General features: G+C 44.6%; 1 protein-coding gene across 2 annotated transcripts in view; it reads left to right on the top strand.

Moving 5' to 3' along the window:
* LOC137350578 (nuclear receptor ROR-alpha A) overlaps positions 1-21,236 on the top strand; it is a 1,041,882-nt gene that overhangs the window by 784,207 nt on the left and 236,439 nt on the right. Inside the window, exon 1 of one of the 2 annotated variants that reach the window (XM_068015240.1) lies at positions 4,466-4,599. The exons of the other annotated variant lie outside the window; for it this stretch is intronic. Coding sequence (XP_067871341.1) covers positions 4,569-4,599 — 31 coding nt within the window. The 5' untranslated portion in view covers positions 4,466-4,568. Of the gene's footprint in view, positions 1-4,465; positions 4,600-21,236 lie in introns of those variants that run through there. 2 annotated transcript variants of the gene reach the window in all.

Below are 21,236 nucleotides of genomic sequence, written 5' to 3'. Positions count from 1 at the left end.
AGCCCAGTGAGTGTCAGTCTTGTGGAGTGGGAAAGAACCAGGAGCACAGTGAGTGTCAGTCATGTCCAGTGCGAATGAAACAGGAGAACAGTGAGTGTCAGTCTTGTGGAGTGTGAAAGAACCAGGAGTACAGTGATTGTCAGTCATGTCTAGTGTGAATGAACCAGGAGCAAAGTGAGTGTCAGTCATGTCCAATGCGAATGAACCAGGAGCACAGTGAGTGTCAGTCATGTCCAGTGCGAATGAACCAGGAGCACAGTGAGTGTCAGTCATGTCCAATGCGAATGAACCGGGCGTACAGTGAGTGTCAGTCATGTCCAGTCTGAATGAATCAGGAGCACAGTGAGTGTCAGTCATGTCCAATGCGAATGAACCAGGCGCACAGTGAGTGTCAGTCATGTCCAGTCTGAATGAATCAGGAGCACAGTGAGTGTCAGTCATGTCCAGTGCGAATGAATTCGGAGCATCGTGAGTGTCAGTCCTGTCAAGTGCGAAGGAACCAGGAGCACAGTGAGTGTCAGTCATGTAGAGTGTGAAAGAACCTGGAGCACAGTGAGTATCAGTCCTGCCCAGTGTGAATGAACCAGGAGCACAGTGAGTGTAAGTCATGTCCAGTGCGAATGAACCGGGAGCACAGTAAGTGTCAGTCATGTGGAGTGTGAACGAACCAGGAGCACAGTGAGTGTCAGTCATGTCCAGTGTGAATGAACCAGGAACACAGTGAGTGTCTGTCATCTCCAGTGCGAATGAACCAGGAGCACAGTGAGTGTCAGTCATGTCCAGTGCGAATGAACCGGGAGCACAGTGAGTGTCAGTCATATCCAGTGTGTAAGAACCAGGAGCACAGTGAGTGTCAGTCATGGCCAGTGCGAATGAACCAGGAGCACAGTGAGTGTCAGTCATGTCCAGTGCGAATGAACCAGGATCACAGTGAGTGTCAGTCCTGTCCAGTGCGAAGGAACCAGGAGCACAGTGAGTGTCAATCATGTTCAATACAAATGAACCCGGAGCACAGTGAGTGTCAGTCATGTAGAGTGTGAAAGAACCAGGAGCACAGTGAGTGTCAATCATGTTCAATACAAATGAACCCGCCGCACAGTGAGTGTCAGTCATGTCCAGTGTGAAAGAACTAGGAGCACAGTGAGTGTCAATCATGTTCAATACAAATGAACCCGGAGCACAGTGAGTGTCAGTCATGTCCAGTGCGAATGAAACAGGAGCACAGTGAGTGTCAGTCATGTAGAGTGTGAAAGAACCAGGAGCACAGTGAGTGTCAATCATGTTCAATACAAATGAACCCGCCGCACAGTGAGTGTCAGTCATGTCCAGTGCGAATGAAACAGGAGCACAGTGAGTGTCAGTCATGTCCAGTGTGAAAGAACCAGGAGCACAGTGAGTGTCAGTCATGTAGAGTGGGAAAGTAGCAGCAGCACAGTGAGTGTCAGTCATGTCCAGTGTGAAAGAACCAAGAGCACAGTGAGTGTCAGTCATGTCCAATGCGAATGAACCAGGAGCACTGAGTGTCAGTCATGTCCAGTGCGAATGAACCAGGGGCACAGTGAGTGTCAGTCATGTCCAATGCGAATGAACCAGGAGCACTGAGTGTCAGTCATGTCCAGTGCGAATGAACCAGGGGCACAGCAAGTGTCAGTCATGTCTAATGCGAATGAACCAGGAGCACAGTGACTGTCTGTCATGCCCAGTGTGAATGAACGAGGAGCACAGTGAGTGTCAGTCCTGCCCAGTGTGAAAGAACCAGGAGCGCTGTGAGTGTCAGTCATGTCCAATGCGAATGAACCAGGAGCACAGTGAGTGTCAGTCATGTCGAGTGCAAATGAACCAGGAGCACAGTGAGTGTCAGTCATGTCCAATACGAATGAATCAGGAGCACTGTGAGTGTCTGTCATATCCAATGCGAATGAACCAGGAGCACAGTGAGTGTCAGTCATGTCCAATACGAATGAACCAAGAGCACAGTGAGTGTCAGTCATGTCCAATGCGAATGAACCAGGAGCACTGAGTGTCAGTCATGTCCAATGCGAATGAACCAGGAGCACTGTGAGTGTCAGTCATGTCCAATGCGAATGAACCAGGAGCACAGTGAGTGTCAGTCATGTCGAGTGCGAATGAACCAGGAGCACAGTGAGTGTCAGTCATGTCCAATACGAATGAACCAGGAGCACTGTGAGTGTCTGTCATGCCCAGTGGGAATGAACCAGGAGCACAGTGAGTGTCAGTCATGTCCAGTGTGAAAGAACCAGAAGCTCAGTGAGTGTCAGTCATGTCCAGTGTGAATGAACCAGGAGCACAGTGAGTGTCAGTCATGTCCACTGTGAAAGAACCAGAAGCTCAGTGAGTGTCAGTCATGTAGAGTGTGAAAGAACCAGGAGCACAGTGACTGTCAGTCATGTCCAGTGTGAATGAACCAGGGACACATTGAGTGTCAGTCATGTCCAGTGCGAATGAACCAGGAGCACAGTGAGTGTCAGTCATGCCCAGTGTGAAAGAACCAGGAGCACTGTGAGTGTCAGTCATGTCCAATGCGAATGAACCAGCAGCACAGTGAGTGTCAGTCATGTCCAGTGTGAAAGAACCAGGAGCACAGTGAGTGTCAATCATATCCAGTGTGAATGACGGAGGAGCACCGTGAGTGTCAGTCATGTCCAGTGTGAATGACGGAGGAGCACCGTGAGTGTCAGTCATGTCCAGTGTGAATGAACCAGGAGCACAGTGAGTGTCAGTCACGTCCAGTGCGAATGAACCAGGAGCACAGTGGTATTTATCGTTCCCAGTGTGGGCACCATATTATTCAAGGAGCAAGGCTATTCCTCCTGATCAATATTGGAGGCAGAAATCTCAGCAACTGAAGGACAGCCCAGCAACTAGATCCCCATTAATTTCACCCAATCAATATAGCTGGAAGTATTAATATAAAAATTAAGTTGATGCAAATGAAAAATCAACAAAATGTATTGACCAGCATTTACAGTGAACAGGAAATGGAATAGTTGCTTCTGCCTGTTAATGATTGGTTAATTATGTTTTTAAAGATACACAGGTGAATGGCATTGTTTAATTAAGGACTTAGAGCAGATATAACGAGAGCCTGCTGGGACACGGGGGAGAAAAGCAGGAGGCAAAGATATGTAATGCTACATTCTGCGAATAAACTGACTATCAAGAAAAGGATCTGTGTCTCGCTTCATTGTTCACCATTTGGCTTATATCCATTTAACATGGGCGGCACAGTGGCGCAGTGGTTAGCACCGCAGCCTCACAGCTCCAGCGACCCAGGTTCAATTCTGGGTACTGTCTGTGTGGAGTTTGTAAGTTCTCCCTGTGTCTGCGTGGGTTTCCTCCGGGTGCTCCGGTTTCCTCCCACATGCCAAAGACTTGCAGGTTGATAGGTTAATTGGCCATTATAAATTGCCCCTAGTATAGGTAGGTGGTAGGGAAATATAGGGACAGGTGTGGTAGGAATATGGAATTATTGTAGGATTAGTATAAATGGGTGGTTGATGGTCGGCACAGACTCGGTGGGCCGAAGGGCCTGTTTCAATGCTGTATCTCCAAACTAAAAACTAAAAAACATTGCTAATAGAAAGTGGGCTAGGCTTCAATCTCTTACATGTAGTACTCAATTTCAAATTCTTGGTCTTCTTTTAATCCATTTACAGATGTGGCCATTGCTGGTAAGGCGAAATTTATTGTCCATCCACTTGACCTAAAGAAGGTGGTAAGCTGCCTTTTTGAATACAACTGAGTGGCCTTTTTTGGAGGGCAGTTAAGAGTCCGCCACAGTGGTGTGGGACTGGAGTCGCATATAGGCCAGTTGTTCCATGTAGACCAATGTTCCCTGTAGCTGCGCAACAACCCAATAGTCCCTCCACAAGTCAGCCCCTTTAAGTTATCACGCATGTGCGGCTGTGCAAAAAAACATCAAGGTGCTGCACACTTGAATAAGTCACCCGCACACTCCAAAAAATAATTAGTGGCAAGTCGGTAAGGACAGCAGATTTCCTTTCCTAAAGGACATTAGTCAGATGGGCTTTTACAACAATCCAGTAATTTCATGGTCTTTTTATTCAGATTTACTTAATTGAATTTAAATTCCCAACTGCCATACTGTGATGTTAACTCATGTCCCTGGAGCATTAATCCGCCCTTCTGGATTTCTAGTCCAGTAACATAACCACTATGCTGCCATACCCCCTGTTGTTACCAAAGGAAGTAACTGCAAAGATGAATGAAAGGAAAACTGAAGTTTGGATGGCTGTTTCCAAGTCACTATCTAATAGAGAGGGAGGTGCAGCTTGCTGCATACCTGCTGACTGTGTTAGACTGCAGTGAGCAACAGAGTGGCTGGGAGGCAGAGTGCTTGGTAGAATGAACCTCTTGACCTGCCAATCAGCAGCAGTGGGTGGAGAATAAACAGATTACTGGGTATGTGACTGAGTCACGTGGATTTTCAGATGGCTGTGTTGTCGGGCAATGCTGCAGACCACAGCTGCTAAAAAGGCAAAGGGAGACTCGAGCATGAGCCTAATCTTGGACCGGGCAGCCATCAAATGATGTATTTTTTATGCTCAGCTATGAAAGGTATGTAGAAATTGTACAAACACTGCTGTTCAGTGATAGTTAATAAAGTGTCGGTTTGAAGTAGCTTGATTAAAGATGGTTCATCTTCAGATTGACGACTTGCCTCTCTGAGTCCTGCTGTGCTCAGTTCCTGTCGAGCTGCATTACAGGGTGAATAGGAATCCAGTTTTATTTCAAGGTACACAAGAGAGGCATTTGAAGGAAAGGAATGTCAGCAATTTTAGAGCTTTCGAGATGCCTGGGTTCCTGAGCAGGCTGCAGTAAGCAGTGAGTTGTTCCTAGAATGAACATGCTTGAACAAGCTGTCAGCCTTTCTAGGGTTAGCTCACTGTTTCTTCCAGTGCGTGGAATAGTGTGTGAAGTTGCTGTGTGATATCATCAGCCTGCTGGGACACACAGGCGTTCTTTTGCTGCAGATGGTAATACGGTCCAAATCAGGGAGCTGAAACAGTATTAGACTGAGGCTGTTAATCCTGCAAGTATTTGCTGTCAGTTTGTACTCCAAGAAGCAGAAGGATAAAGAGATTGATGGAGTGCAAATCATTTTGGCTCTTGCCCTGGTCAGATGTGTAACAGTAAAAAACAGGGATTGGGGTTAGTTGCTCCAGCACAGAGAGGAGCAGCACTATTTTATACAAGGCAGAAAGTGGTTTGACATATTCTGGGTTTATATATTTAAGACAGAGAAAGAAACAAGTTTTCCCATCCTGGCTGTGGACAGGCACCGTCCGTTCTGTTTGGCGTAAATGAGCAGTATTTTCATAAACTGAGCTTTTGCACTGCAAACTCTTGAAATTCAGATGGGTCTTTTTTTGATGGTGAGGAAGAGGGGGATACACTACAGATTGCATTTTGTCAGCACAAAGTCTCACATAACGGAAACACAAATCAGAGAATCATGGGCATGTCAGGAACACCGTAGATCCAGTGTACTGACCTCTGTGGCCTATTCCCTAATCTGAGCACCTGCCAAGAGAGGTGTTGAACTGGCACTGCAGCCTCACAAAACTCCCCTTCTGATTTCGAAAGCATCCGATGTTGTAATGGGCCAGGAGTTGTGTGTGTGAGGTGCCAGCATGACTGCTCTGAGGCTGAAAGGTTAAACCTCTAATGTGGGAGGTGGGGAGTTTCTCACTTTATTTTGGTTTCACTGGAGGGTGGTTATGTCTTTGGATTGTTTGTATTGTTTGTTGTTAAATAAATGGAACCTTAAATTTTCAATGTCCCAGGCAAACAAACATGTGACTTTCAACCCATAGATGCCCCCCAAACCAACAGTAATAAAAGCTGTACATATAGTCCTCCACCATCCTGAGACCATTAGCCATGTCTCCACATCACCTCCACATCCCATTACCTCCGTGCTGTCCTGGATGGCCTTCCATCCTGCACTCTCAAACTTCAATTCATCCAAGACTTTGCTGCACATAACCTATCCCGTGCCATGTCCCCGTCATCCTGTTCTCCCTAGCATATGTTGGCTCTCGATCTCCCAATGCTTTAAATTAAAAATTCACGTCCTTGTGTTTAATTCCCTTCATGGCCTTGGTCCTCCCCAACTCTATCTCACCTCCTCCAGCCCGAGAATCCTCTCCCAAACTCTCCATTCCTCACCTCACCATTGGCGACCGTGCCTTCAGCTGTCTAGATCCTGTGCTCTGGAATTTACTCCCTAAACCTCTTCACATCGCCACCACCCTCACCTCCTTTAAGACCCTTCTTAAACTCCACTTCTTTGATCAAACTTTGGCCAATGCTCCTAATAGCTTTTATGGCTTGTCTTTACATCTTTCTGGAGTGCTTTGGGGATGGTTTTCTATGTGAAAGGCACTTTTTAAATGTAAGTTGTTGTTGTATTAGGGATGCACAGTCCACAGGAAAGAGATATACACCATTTTGGTAATTTAGTTCAAATGTCGAGCTGTTCAGTTATTTTTCATTGAAAGCTCAGTGTATTACACAATGGGGGGAGGGAGAGGAAGGCCTTCTCTTTGAATTAGCAGCAAAATTGCAAACCTGTTCTTTACAAGCAGGTTTCTGGTTTTGTTGTGGTGAGCAGATAAAGATCTCCCTCCTCTTCCCTTCCCTCCCTCTCCGATATCTCACTCTGTGGGATGGAAGATTTTCCATTTCAGACTCCAGCAGCAAGCAGCCCTGGAGCTAAATATTCAGGAATGTTTCCTCCCCGCTGCTCCAACCATGTTTCTCAGCCTCAACCAAAGAGCTCCCTCTATCTCACTAGTGCAACATATTCCCATTTCCCACAACAACAGTGCCAGTTAGTAACAAATACTCTCCATTGGCCTTAGAGCCAACAGATAGAGAAATATATTGATTCCATCCATCTGGGCTGGATCTGAGTCCAGGTCCCAGGGGCAAAAAGTCAGTGTCTATTATCAGTTCCATCAATTTCCCATCTCACACACGTTCAATGATAAGCCAGCAATGTGTACCAGATGGGCTTCATTAGGAGAATTAGGATACCAGAGGCATGGCCTTAATGGGAGAGCTAGGGTACCAGAGGCATAGCCTTGATGGGAGAGTTAGGGTACCAGAGGCATGGCTTTGATGGGGGAGTTAGAGTACCAGAGGCATGGCCTTTTTGGGAGAGTTAGGGTACCAGAGGCATGGCCTTGATGGGGGAGTTAGTGTACCAGAGGGATGGGCTTTGATAGTTGTATTAGAGTACCAGAGGGATGGGCTTTGATAGTTGTATTAGAGTACCAGAGGGATGGGCTTTGATAGTTGTATGAGAGTACCAGAAGGATGGGCTTTGATGGGGGAAATTAAGGTACCAGAGGGATGAGCTTTGATGTTTGAGTTAGGGTACCAGAAGGATGGCTTTGATGGGGAGATAGAATACCAGAGGAATGGGCTTTGATGGGCGAGTTAGATACCTGAGGGATGGGGTTTGATGTGAGAGTTAGGGTACCGGAGAGATGGGCTTTGATGGGGGAGTTAGAATTTGCTGAAAAACAAATTGTTTAAAAATCTGATCTATTGTGTCAGAAATCAAAATCAACTATGCTAAATGCAGTGTGAGGTGTCAGAAGTTTCAGGCATCTGGTAATCAGCCACACGCAGAGGCTGCTTCAACCATTGGGGAAGACTGTCACACACATATGATAATGTAGACAAAAGTTTAGAAAATAAATGCTTTTTCAAGGATGGAATGTAATTGTAGCCGGAATCTTGGCAGGAATTGTAGCAAGAACCATAGCCGTGATCATACCAGTCTCATGGCAGCATTTGTGGCAGTAATCATACCAATAACTGTAGCAGTAATTGTGGCAGTGATTATGGCAGTAATTGTGGCAGTAATGATGGCAGTAATTATGACAGTAATGATGGCAGTAGTTGTGGCAGTAATTGTGTCAGTAATCATGACAGTAATTGTGATAGTAATTCTGTCAATAATTGTGCCAGTAATCATGGTTGTAATCATGGTAGTAACTGTGGTAGTAATCGTGGTAATAATTGTGGTAGTAATTATGGCAGTAATCATGACAATAATCATTGCAGGAATCGTGACAGTAATCGTGGCAGTAATTATGGCAGTAATTATGGCAGTAATCATGGCAGTAATCATGACAATAATCATTGCAGTACTATGGCAGTAAGCATTGCAGGAATTGTGGCAGCAATCATTGCAGTAATCATGGCAGTAATCGTGGCAGCAATCCTGGCAGTAATCATGACAATAATCATTGCAGTACTTTGGCAGTAATCATTGCAGGAATTGTAGCAGTAATCATTGCAGTATTGATGGTAGTAATCATTGGAGTAATCGTGGCAGTATACATTGCAGGAATCATTGCAGTAATCATAGCAGTAATCATGGCAGTAAACATTGCAGTAATCATGGCAGTAAACATTGCAGTACTCATGGCAGTATCATGGCAATAATCAGTGAAGTAAATATGGAAATAATTGTGGCAGTAATTATTGCAGTAATTGTGTCAGTAATGTGTCAGTAATCGTGGCAGTAATCGTGACAGAATTGTGGCAGTAATCATGTCAGTAATCGTGTCAGTAATCATGGTAGTAATCGTAGCAGTAATTGTAGCAGTAATTCTATCAGTAATTGTGTCAGTAATCGTGGCAGTAATTTTTCAGTAATTCCGCCAGTAATTATGGCAATAATTGTGACAGTAATTGTGGCAGTAATCATAGAAGTAATTGTGTCAGTAATCGTCGCAGTAATTGAGGTAGTAATTGTTTCAGTAATTGTGACAGTTATTGTGGCAGTAATCATTGCAGTAATCATTGCAGTAATCGTGTCAGTAATCATGGCATTTTTGTGGCAGTATTCATTGCAGTACGTGTGTCGGTAATCGTGTCGGTAATCGTAGCAGTAATTGTGGCAGTGATTGTGTCAGTAATCATGGTAGTAATTGTGGTAGTATTCATGGCAATAATTGTGTCGGTAATCTTGGCAGTAATTGTGTCAGTAATTCTGTCAGTATCATGGCAGTAATTCTGTCAGTATCATGGCAGTAAAGCTGTCAGTAATTGTGGCAGTAATTGTGGCAGTAATCATTGCAGTAATTGTGTAAGTAATTGTGGAAGTAATTGTGGCAGTAATCATTGCAGTAATTGTGTAAGTAATTGTGGCAGTAATTAGGGCATTAATTGTGTCAGTAATGTTGACAGTAATTGTGCTATTAATCATGGCAGTAATTGTGACAGTAATTGTGTCAGTCATTGTGGCACTCATTTTGACAGTAATTGTGTCAATAATCATGGCAGTAATTGTGATAGTAATTGTGGCGGTAATCATAGAAGTAATTGTGTCGGTAACCATGGCAGTAATTGAATTAGTAATCGTGTCAGTAATCATGGCATTAATTTTGTTAGTAATAGTGTCAGTGATTATGGCAGTGATTATGGCAGTAATTGTGTCGGTAATTGTGGCAGTAATTGCGTCAGTATTCATGGCAGTAATTGTGGCAGTAATTATGGCAGTGATTATGGCAGTAATTGTGTCAGTAATTGTGGCAGTAATTGTGGCAGTATTCATCGCAGTAATTGTGGCAGTAATTGTGGCAATATTCATGGCAGTAATTGTGGCAGTATTCATGGCAGTAATTGTGTCGGTAATTGTGGCAGTAATTGTGTCGGTAATTGTGGCAGTAATTGTGTCAGTATTCATGGCAGTAATTATGTCGGTAATTGTGGCAGTATTCATGGCAGTAATTGTGTCGGTAATTGTGGCAGTAATTGTGTCGGTAATTGTGGCAGTAATTGTGGCAGTATTCATGGCAGTAATTGTGGCAGTAATTGTGGCAGTATCCATGGCAGTAATTGTGTCGGTAATTGTGGCAGTAATTGTGTCAGTATTCATGGCAGTAATTATGTCGGTAATTGTGGCAGTAATTGTGGCAGTATTCATGGCGGTAATTGTGGCAGTAATTTTGTCAGTAATTGTGGCAGTAATTGTGGCAGTATTCATGGCAGTAATTGTGTCGGTAATTGTGGCAGTAATCGTGTCAGTATTCATGGCAGTAATTATGTCGGTAATTGTGGCAGTAATTGTGTCAGTATTCATGGCAGTAATTGTGTCGGTAATTGTGGCAGTAATTGTGGCAGTATCCATGGCAGTAATTGTGTCGGTAATTGTGGCAGTAATTGTGGCAGTATTCATGGCAGTAATTGTGGCAGTAATTGTGTCAGTATTCATGGCAGTAATTATGTCGGTAATTGTGGCAGTAATTGTGGCAGTATTCATGGCGGTAATTGTGGCAGTAATTTTGTCAGTAATTGTGGCAGTAATTGTGGCAGTATTCATGGCAGTAATTGTGTCGGTAATTGTGGCAGTAATCGTGTCAGTATTCATGGCAGTAATTATGTCGGTAATTGTGGCAGTAATTGTGTCAGTATTCATGGCAGTAATTGTGTCGGTAATTGTGGCAGTAATTGTGGCAGTAATTGTGTCGGTATTCATGGCAGTAATTGTGTCAGTAATTGTGGCAGTAATTGTGTCGGTAATTGTGGCAGTAATTGTGTCAGTATTCATGACAGTAATTATGTCGGTAATTGTGGCAGTAATTGTGGCAGTATTCATGGCAGTATTCATGGCAGTAATTGTGTTGGTAATTGTGGCAGTAATTGTGTCAGTATTCATGGCAGTAATTATGTCGGTAATTGTGGCAGTAATTGTGGCAGTATTCATGGCAGTAATTGTGGCAGTAATTGTGGCAGTATTCATGGCAGTAATTCTGTCGGTAATTTTGGCAGTAATTGTGTCGGTAATTGTGGCAGTAATTGTGTCAGTATTCATGGCAGTAATTATGTCGGTAATTGTGGCAGTATTCATGGCAGTAATTGTGTCGGTAATTGTGGCAGTAATTGTGGCAGTAATTTTGTCAGTAATTGTGGCAGTATTCATGGCAGTAATTTTGGCAGTAATTGTGGCAGTATTCATGGCAGTAATTGTGTCGGTAATTGTGGCAGTAATTGTGTCGGTAATTGTGGCAGTAATTGTGGCAGTAATTTTGTCAGTAATTGTGGCAGTATTCATGGCAGTAATTTTGGCAGTAATTGTGGCAGTATTCATGGCAGTAATTGTGTCGGTAATTGTGGCAGTAATTGTGTCGGTAATTGTGGCAGTAATTGTGTCAGTATTCATGACAGTAATTATGTCGGTAATTGTGGCAGTATTCATTCATCCACTGACCACCTCCAGGCGCGTATCCATTGTCTCTCGAGATAAGGAGGCCCAAAAGATTCATGGCAGTAATTGTGTTGGTAATTGTGGCAGTAATTGTGGCAGTAATTGTGTCGGTAATTGTGGCAGTATTCATGGCATCATGGCAGTAATTGTGGCGGTAATTGTGGCAGTATTCATGACAGTAATTATGTCGGTAATTGTGGCAGTAATTGTGGCAGTATTCATGGCAGTAATTGTGGCAGTAATTGTGTCGGTAATTGTGGCAGTAATTGTGGCAGTATTCATGGCAGTAATTGTGGCAGTATTCATGGCGGTAATTGTGGCAGTAATTGTGTCGGTAATTGTGGCAGTAATTGTGTCAGTATTCATGGCAGATTTTCTTCTCCCTGCTGCTTTCACATGCGTTCAAATCCTCTGAAGAAGGAATTTTCCTCCACACAAGATCAGGGGGCAGGTTGTTCAACCTTGCCCGTCTAAGAGCGAAGTCCAAAGTACGGAAAGTCCTCATCAGAGAACTCCTCTTTGCTGACGATGCTGCTTTAACATCTCACACTGAAGAATGCCTGCAGAGTCTCATCGACAGGTTTGCGTCTGCCTGCAATGAATTTGGCCTAACCATCAGCCTCAAGAAAACGAACATCATGGGGCAGGATGTCAGAAATGCTCTATCCATCAATATTGGCGACCACGCTCTGGAAGTGGTTCAAGAGTTCACCTACCTAGGCTCAACTATCGCCAGTAACCTGTCTCTAGATGCAGAAATCAACAAGCGCATGGGTAAGGCTTCCACTGCTATGTCCAGACTGGCCAAGAGAGTGTGGGAAAATGGCGCACTGACACGGAACACAAAAGTCCGAGTGTATCAGGCCTGTGTCCTCAGTACCTTGCTCTACGGCAGCGAGGCCTGGACAACGTATGCCAGCCAAGAGCGACGCCTCAATTCATTCCATCTTCGCTGCCTTCGGAGAATACTTGGCATCAGGTGGCAGGACTATATCTCCAACACAGAAGTCCTTGAAGCGGCCAACACCCCCAGCTTATACACACTACTGAGTCAGCGGCGCTTGAGATGGCTTGGCCATGTGAGCCGCATGGAAGATGGCAGGATCCCCAAAGACACATTGTACAGCGAGCTCGCCACTGGTATCAGACCCACCGGCCGTCCATGTCTCCGTTATAAAGACGTCTGCAAACGTGACATGAAATCGTGTGACATTGATCACAAGTCGTGGGAGTCAGTTGCCAGCATTCGCCAGAGCTGGCGGGCAGCCATAAAGACAGGGCTAAATTGTGGCGAGTCGAAGAGACTTAGTAGTTGGCAGGAAAAAAGACAGAGGCGCAAGGGGAGAGCCAACTGTGCAACAGCCCCAACAAACAAATTTCTCTGCAGCACCTGTGGAAGAGCCTGTCACTCTAGAATTGGCCTTTATAGCCACTCCAGGCGCTGCTTCACAAACCACTGACCACCTCCAGGCGCGTATCCATTGTCTCTCGAGATAAGGAGGCCCAAAAGAAAAGAAAGAAGAAATTCATGGCAGTAATTATGTCAGTAATTGTGGCAGTATTCATGGCAGTAATTGTGTCGGTAATTGTGGTAGTAATTGTGGAGTAATTGTGTCGGTAATTGTGGCAGTATTCATGGCAGTAATTGTGGCAATAATCGTGTCGATAATCGTGTCGGTAATTGTGTCAGTAATTTTGGCAATAGTCATGGCAGTAATTGTGTCAGTAATTATGGCAGTAATTGTGGCAGTAATTGTGTCAGTATTCATGGCAGTAATTGTGTCGGTAATCGTGGTAGTAATTGTGGCAGTAATCATGGCAGTATTCATGGTAGTAATTGTGGCAGTAATCGTGGCAGTATTCATGGCAATAATTGTGTCAGTAATTTTGGCAGTAATTCTGTCAGTATCATGGCAGTAACACTGTCAGTAATTGTGGCAGTAATTGTGACAGTAATTGTGGCAGTAATCATTGCAGTAATTGTGTAGGTAATTGTGACAGTAATTAGGGCATTAATTGTGTCAGTAATGTTGACAGTAATTGTGTTATTAATCATGGCAGTAATTGTGACAGTAATTGTGTCAGTAACCATGGCAGTAATTGTGATAGTAATTGTGGCAGTAATCATAGAAGTAATTGTGTCGGTAACCATGGCAGTAATTGATTTAGTAATTGTTTCAGTAATCGTGGCAGTAACTGTGGCAGTAATCATTGCAGTTATCGAGTTAGTAACCGTGTCAGCAATCATGGCAGTAATTGTGGCAGGAATTGTGCCAGCAATTTTGTCAGTCATTGTGTCGGTAATTCTGTCAGTAATCCTGGCAGTAGCATGAGCAGTAATTGTGTCAGTAATCATGGCAGTAATCGTGTCGGTAATTGTGACAGTAATTGTGGCACTACTCATTGCAATAATCGTGTTGGTAATCCTGGCAGTAATTTAGTCAGTCATTTTGTCAGTAATCATTGCTGTAATTGTGGCAGTAATGTTATCAGTAACCGTGGCAGTAACTGTGTCAGGAATCATGGCAGTAATTGTGACAAGAGCCCTAGCTGTAAACGTAACAGGAAAGATGCCAATAATTCTGGCAGTAATCACAGAAGTAATGCCATTAACCTTTTTTATTAGTTTCTTTCTGTGGCTGGACAGTAGAAATCTGGGAGTTCTGCATTATTTTCATTATTTATTGTAATAATGTACCTCATTGCCAGAATGACACAACAGGAAGATGTAATCAAAGAAAAGAACATTTCAAGAGAAAAATTTGGCTCATTTGTCAAGCACTGAACTCTGCAGGTGTGGGCATTTAATAGCATAACACAGGCTGTAAGCAGTCCAAGGAGTCAGTAAATAGATTTAATCACTGAGAAACAGGAATGAAATTGTGTGAGTAGTGAATAAAAGGCACTTTACCCTCCATATATGGACAAAGCATCTAGGTGGCATGAATCGGGTAGGCGGTGGCGTAGTGGTATTATCACTGGACTAGTAACCCAGAGACTCAGGGTATTTTTCTGGAGACATGGGTTCAAATCCCACCACAGCAGAAGGTGGAATTTGAATTTGATTAATAAATCTGGAATTAAAAGCTAGTCTAATGATGGCCATGAAACCATTGTCGATTGTTGTAAAAACCCATCTGGTTCACTAATCCCCTTTAGGGAAGGAAATCTGCTCTCCTTACCTGGTCTGGCCTACATGTGACTCCAGACCTACAGCAATGTGGTTAACTCTTACATGCCCTCTGAAATGGCCTAGCAAGCCACTCAGTTGTACCTTACTGCTACGAAGTCAATAAAAAAGAATGAAACCGGATGGACCGCCCGGCATCGACCTAGGCACCGGAAACGACAACGGCAAACCCAGCCCTGTCGACCCTGCAAAGTCCTTACTAACATCTGGGGGCTTGTGCCAAAGTTTGGAGAGCTGTCCCACAGACTAGTCAAGCAACAGCCTGACATTGTCATACTCACGGAATCATACCTTACAGACAATGTCGGGTGGCATGGTGATATACAGTAGGGAGGGAGTTGCCCTGGGAGTCCTCAACATCGACTCCGGACCCCATGACGTCTCATGGCATCAGGTCAAACATGGGCAAGGTAACCTCCTACTGATTACCACCTACCGCCCTCCCTCAGCTGATGACTCAGTACTCCACCATGTTGAACACCACTTGGAGGAAATACTGAGGGTGGCAAGGGCACATAATGTACTCTGGGTGGGGGACTTCAATGTCCATCACGAAGAGTGGCTCGGTAGCACCACTACTGACCAAGCTGGCCGAGTCCGAAAGGACATAGCTGCTAGACTGGGTCTGCGGCAGGTGGTGGGGGAACCAACACGAGGGAAAAACATACTTGACCTCGTCCTCACCAATCTGCCTGCTGCAGATGCTTCTGTCCATGACTGTATTGGTAGGAGTGACCACCGCACAGTCCTTGTGGAGACGCAGCCCCGCCTTCACATTGAGGATACCGTCCATCGTGTTGTGTGGCACTATCACCATGCTAAATGGGATAGATTTCGAACAGATCTAGCAATGCAAAACTGGGCATCCATGAGGCGCTGTGGGCCATCAGCAGCAGCAGAATTGTACTCAACCACAATCTGTAACCTCATGGCCCGGCATATCCCCCACTCTACAATTACCATCAAGTCAGGAGACCAACCCAGGTTCAATGAAGAGTGCAGGAGGGCATGCCAGGAGCAGCACCAGGCATACCTCAAAATGAGGTGTCAACCTGGTGAAGCTACAACACAGGACTATCTGCGTGCCAAAATGCGTAAACAGCATGCGATAGACAGAGCTAAGCAATCCCATAACCAACAGATCAGATCTAAGCTCTGCAGTCCTGCCACATCCAGCTGTGAATGGTGGTGGACAATTAAACAACTAACTGGAGGAGGTGGCTCCACAAATATCCCCATCCTCAATGATGGGGGAGCCCAGCACATCAGTGCGAAAGATAAGGCTGAAGCATTTGCAACAATCTTCAGACAGAAGTGCCGAGTTGATGATCCATCTCGGCCTCCCCGTCCCCAGCATCACAGATGCCAGACTTCAGCCAATTCGATTCACTCCACGTGATATCAAGAAACGACTGAAGGCACTGGATACTGCAAAACCTATGGGCCCTGACAATATTCCGGCAATAGTACCGAAGACCTGTGCTCCAGAACTTGCCGCGCCCCTAGCCAAGCTGTTCCAGTACAGCTACAACATTGGCATCTACCCTGCAATGTGGAAAATTGCCCAGGTATGTCCTGTACACAAAAAGCAGGATAAGTCCAACCTGGCCAAATACCGCCCTATCAGCCTACTCTCAATCATCAGTAAAGTGATGGAAGGTGTCATCAACAGTGGCATCAAGCGGCACTTGCTTAGCAATTACCTGCTCAGTGACACTCAGTTTGGGTTCCGCCAGGGCCACTCGGCTCCTGACCTCATTACAGCCTTGGTTCAAACATGGACAAAAGAGCTGAACTCAAGAGGTGAGGTGAGAGTGAATGCCCTTGACATCAAGGCAGCATTTGACCGAGTATGGCATCAAGGAGCCCGAGCAAAACTGAGGTCAATGGGAATCAGGAGGAAAACCCTCCGCTGGCTGGAGTCATACCTAGAGCAAAGGAAGATGGTTGTGGTTGTTGGAGGCCAATCATCTGAGCTTCAGGACATCACTGCAGGAGTTCCTCAGGGTAGTGTCCTGGGCCCAACCATCTTCAGCTGCTTCATCAATGACCTTCCTTCAATCATAAGGTCAGAAGTGGGGATGTCCGCTGATGATTGCACAATGTTCAGCACCATTCGTGACTCCTCAGATACTGAAGCAGTCCGTGTAGAAATGCAGCAAGACCTGGACAATATCCAGGCTTGGGATGATAAGTGGCAAGTAACATTCGTGCCACACAAGTGCCAGGCAATGACCTTCTCCAACAAGAGAGAATCTAACCATCTCCCTTTGACATTCAACAGCATTACCATCGCTGAATCCCCCACTATCAACATCCTAGGGGCTACCATTGACCAGAAAGTGAACTGGAGTAGCCATATAAATACCGTGGCTACAAGAGCAGGTCAGAGGCTAGGAATCCTGAGGTGAGTAACTCACCTCCTGACTCCCTAAAGCCTGTCTACCATCTACAAGGCACAAGTCAGGAGTGTGATGGAATACTCTCCACTTGCCTGGATGGGTGCAGCTCCAACAACACTCAAGAAGCTCAACACCATCCAGGACAAAGCAGCCCGCTTGATTGGCACCCCATCTACAAACATTCACTCCCTCCACCACTGATGCACAGTGGCAGCAGTGTGTACCATCTACAAGATGCACTGCAGCAATGCACCAAGGCTCCTTAGACAGCACCTTCCAAACCCGCGACCTCTACCAACTAGAAGAACAAGGGCAGCAAATACATGGGAACACCACCACCTGCAAGTTCCCCTCCAGGTCACACACCATCCTGACTTGGAACTATATCGCCGTTCCTTCACTGTCGCTGGGTCAAAATCCTGGAACTCCCTTCCTAACAGCACTGTGGGTATACCTACCCCAAAAGGACTGTAGCGGTTTAAGAAGGCAGCTCACCACCACCTTCTCAAGGGCAATTAGGGATGGGCAATAAATGCTGGCCTGGCCAGTGTCGCCCACATCCCATGAATGAATAAAAAAAAATAAACAGAGCTGGGCAGGTCATTATTTAAAGAGCTGCATTTGTTTGTAAGAGTTACCTGTATAAGCAAAGTATCCTGATCCATATTATTATCAGTTTACTTAAATTCTGGTTTCAAAATTTTGCATTGATATGTTCAATCCTGTCATTACTAATAATTATCTTTTATTTGATCTGCAAGACAGCATTTATTGCATATGCCTAATTGCCCTCAAGAAAGGGTGATGGACCTTCTTCTTGTTCTGCTGCAATCCTTGTGGTGAAGGTACTCCCACAGTGCTGTTAGGTGGGGAGTTTCAGGATCCTAACAATGACGATGAAGGAATGAGTCCAAGTCAGGGTGATCTTTCACCTGGAGGGGAATTGGCAGTGATGATATTCTCACAACATTGCCCATCTTGGTGGTGGAGGTCAGAAGGGAGGGAGTTACATGGCAAGTTGCTGCAGTGAATCCTGTAGATAGTCAACACTGCAGACACAGGGTGTGGTAGGGAGGGTGGATACTGAATCTAGACTTCAATACACTTAAGATGGCAAAAAAACAAGTTTTCCAAATCGAGCAATGCAACAAGTGAGTTGTGATTGATCTACTACAGCAGAAAAATAAATCTGTGCATTATTCGGATCTACGCCATTTATTGTAGCTAGGAGACAAATGTATTGTTTCTTAGGTACTGATAGACATTTTCAAATGGGCCATCTGATTAAGGCAATTAAGCAGCTGAGTGATACAAACTGCAAAGATCCCAGATTTAATCTCTGGTTTCTGCTGGTCTCAGATGGGATGGCACTAGCGGTATTATAATTGGCCTCCGCACACTTTGGTTAGTAACGGCATCCATTCTTGATCACTATCCATCGATAAATGTGGATGTTGTGCAAGGACAGATTGCATGTGACATACCCCATGGTTGAATAGCTACCTAGGGTCAGATGTCAATAATGGCCCCTTCCACAAAGTTCTTGAGGGTGCCTGGTGGCCAGCAAGCAGTGAAGGGCATAGGGGAGAGGAACCTGACAGAGAAAAATAAACAAGAGCAGAGAAACTTTCAAAAGCCCGGTAGGATCCACCAATGTACGATTTATTAGGCTGATTGAACATGAAGCCAAATGTTTCTTTGTCCTGTCCGAAACAATACATTTGACTCTCAGCTACAGTAAGTGCTGTAGATCTTAGTTCATGTAATTATTTTATTAGAGCTTGAAGTTCAAAGGCCCCATTATTTGGACTCTGATATTCATTTTTTGAACATACAGCAATACATGATGTGAAGCTGCTTAACCCAGTGTCCCCAAATGTCTAGCACCTAGGACAAGATCATTGGCATTTATCTCAGGTGGAACATAAATTACAAGATGAATAGAATATAAAATAAATAAAAGCTTCCATTCACATGGAGAGTTAGAGAACATTTTTGACGTTTCCAATCTTGGTCATTCCTATCAGATGAGAGTCCAGCTTCACAGATGTTGCCGAGAACCTGGCCAACCTAATTCTCCAGTTTGTAGAATCAGAACACTTTACAGCACTGGAGGTCATTCGGCCCATACCAGCCTGACGCTAGGAAAGTTCCCTGCTGGTGGGAATGCATGTGGGAGCCATCCCTCTGTTTTCCCATTATCCCCACCTCCAAACCTTTCTCCACAGGGCTGGAAAATTCCAGCCTGCCAAGTTCGAATCCCACCAGGGTAAGTTGTGAAATCTCTGGTAATTTGTGGGTTGGCAGTAAGAAAATGACCATAAAATCTGTTGGATTGTTGTAAAACCGCAACTGGTTCATATGGCTGGACTGTTCTGTACATGACTCCAGTCCCATATTATGTGATTGGCTTCTAATGTAGTCAAGTCTGCATAAAAGGGAGAGGTTAGAATGTTTTAGTGCAGAGGGTTGTTGAGATATGGAATGTCCAAACAGAAGCAGTCGGGCAAGCAGAATCCAGAACAGCTTTTAAAATCTAAGTGGATAAATATTTGCAAAAGAACATTTTGAAAGAGTGTAGCAGTTTTGGAGAGCCAGCAGAGGTGTGATGGGTTGAATGACCTACTTCTATGATTCTATGATTTGGGGTCTGTATGCAAGAGCCAGTGAAAGCTTAATGAGAAATGATTAGGTGGGAGAACATTTGTCACAGGCTCTGTAAACTGATGTTAATGATGTGTTTGTTATAATAGAGCCATTCGGTAAATTCATCAATCACACTCTTCTGTCCTGGAAAGGAGCACAGATCAGGGACAGGGCAACAACACTGTAGTCCCACATCACTGACTTGTGCATCCTCTGGTCACAGCTCCAGGCTGGGAGTGCGATCACTAAGTTACTGTCAAATCTCAACACATGTGTGTCCGCAGACAGTTTCAAAAACTAACCAAAAACAACAGATTGTTAGCATCACAGTGGGGCGCTAACAGTGCTGCTGTACACCAAATATATCCTCGTGCCCATGCTGAGTGGGTGGGCTCTGGGAGTTTATATGGAATGGAGCTCAGTGCATGGGCCCTGGGTGAAGTTTGCACTTGCCTGTTTTATTCTTATCTATCGTGTCAATTACCAGTGAATCACCTACAAGGCTTCTCTTCTTGCTCCCGCACCATTACCTCTGGTATCTCCAAAAGATCTATCCTTGGCCCTCTGATTTTTCTTATCTACAAGCTGCCTCTCACGACATTATCTGAAATCGTGGCATTAGTTTCCACATGTATGCTGACGATATCCTTTCCTCCACCTCTCTTGACCCCTCCTCTGTCTCTAAATTTATCAGACTTCTTGTCCAACATCCAATACTGGATGAGTAGAAATTTCCTTGAATTAAATATTGGGACGACTGAAGCCATTGTCTTCAGTCCCTGTCACAAACGCTGTTCCCTTGCCACCAACTCCATCCCTCTCTGTGGCAAGTATCTGAGGCTGAACTAGATGGTTTGCAACCTTAATATTATATTTGACTCTGAGAGGATCTTCTTACCAAACAACCATTCATCACTAAGCCTGCCTATTTCTACCTCCGTAACATTGCCCGGCTTTCACCTTGCCTCAGCTGGTCTGCTGCGGAAACCCTCGTTCATGTCTTTGTTACCTTTTGATTATTCGAACACACTCAGTATTCCTGCTCAGTTCTGCAGTTAATTCATAAGCTTGGCTTTTTGAAATACAAACTGTATTTAAAACAGCAAAGTAAATTCCAGAAAATGCACTTGGAAGCAAAGACCTGCATGATATGTGTTTTGCTCAGAGTGACTACTGCAAACTCTCTAAGGGTTAAGCAAGATAGGCTCACCCCTGATCTGGGCTATGGTGAGGGTCCATGTTCTGTGTTAATTTATGTTTCTCCTGGAACCTGCTACGCAGGATTGGATCTCCAATCATGGCAGACTCGCGGCCTAGTCTAAGCCTCCTGCTGGGAGTTCAGTCCTTGGGGGATGCGGTGAATTCCAGCAATGCTGCATCTCTTAAAGGGGCATATGCAATGTTTTAGACAGCATGGGCAATAATCTCTATGCACAAAATTCTTTTTATTGGGCCATCTTTTGTTTTACTAACAGTTTAGTAAAAATAATTTTAACTTGAACACAGAGGCAAATATAGACAGGAGCCCCCTGATTCCCTAAAGTTGTAGTGAAAATGTCACCCACCTGTTACTGGTGTGAAACAGACACAAAGGAATCACAACACTTACCCGCAATTCCACACAGCGTTCCCTCTCATTTGGTGATTAATTACTGGAACTATGTTCACATTAGAATAGATAAACATCGAGTGAAGGAAAGCATTTTAATTTACTGCTGGTTAAGGA

The sequence above is a fragment of the Heterodontus francisci genome, chromosome 35 (assembly GCF_036365525.1).
Source record: "Heterodontus francisci isolate sHetFra1 chromosome 35, sHetFra1.hap1, whole genome shotgun sequence".
Classification (NCBI taxonomy): domain Eukaryota; kingdom Metazoa; phylum Chordata; class Chondrichthyes; order Heterodontiformes; family Heterodontidae; genus Heterodontus; species Heterodontus francisci.
This window is presented reverse-complemented; position numbering and strand designations above follow the sequence as displayed.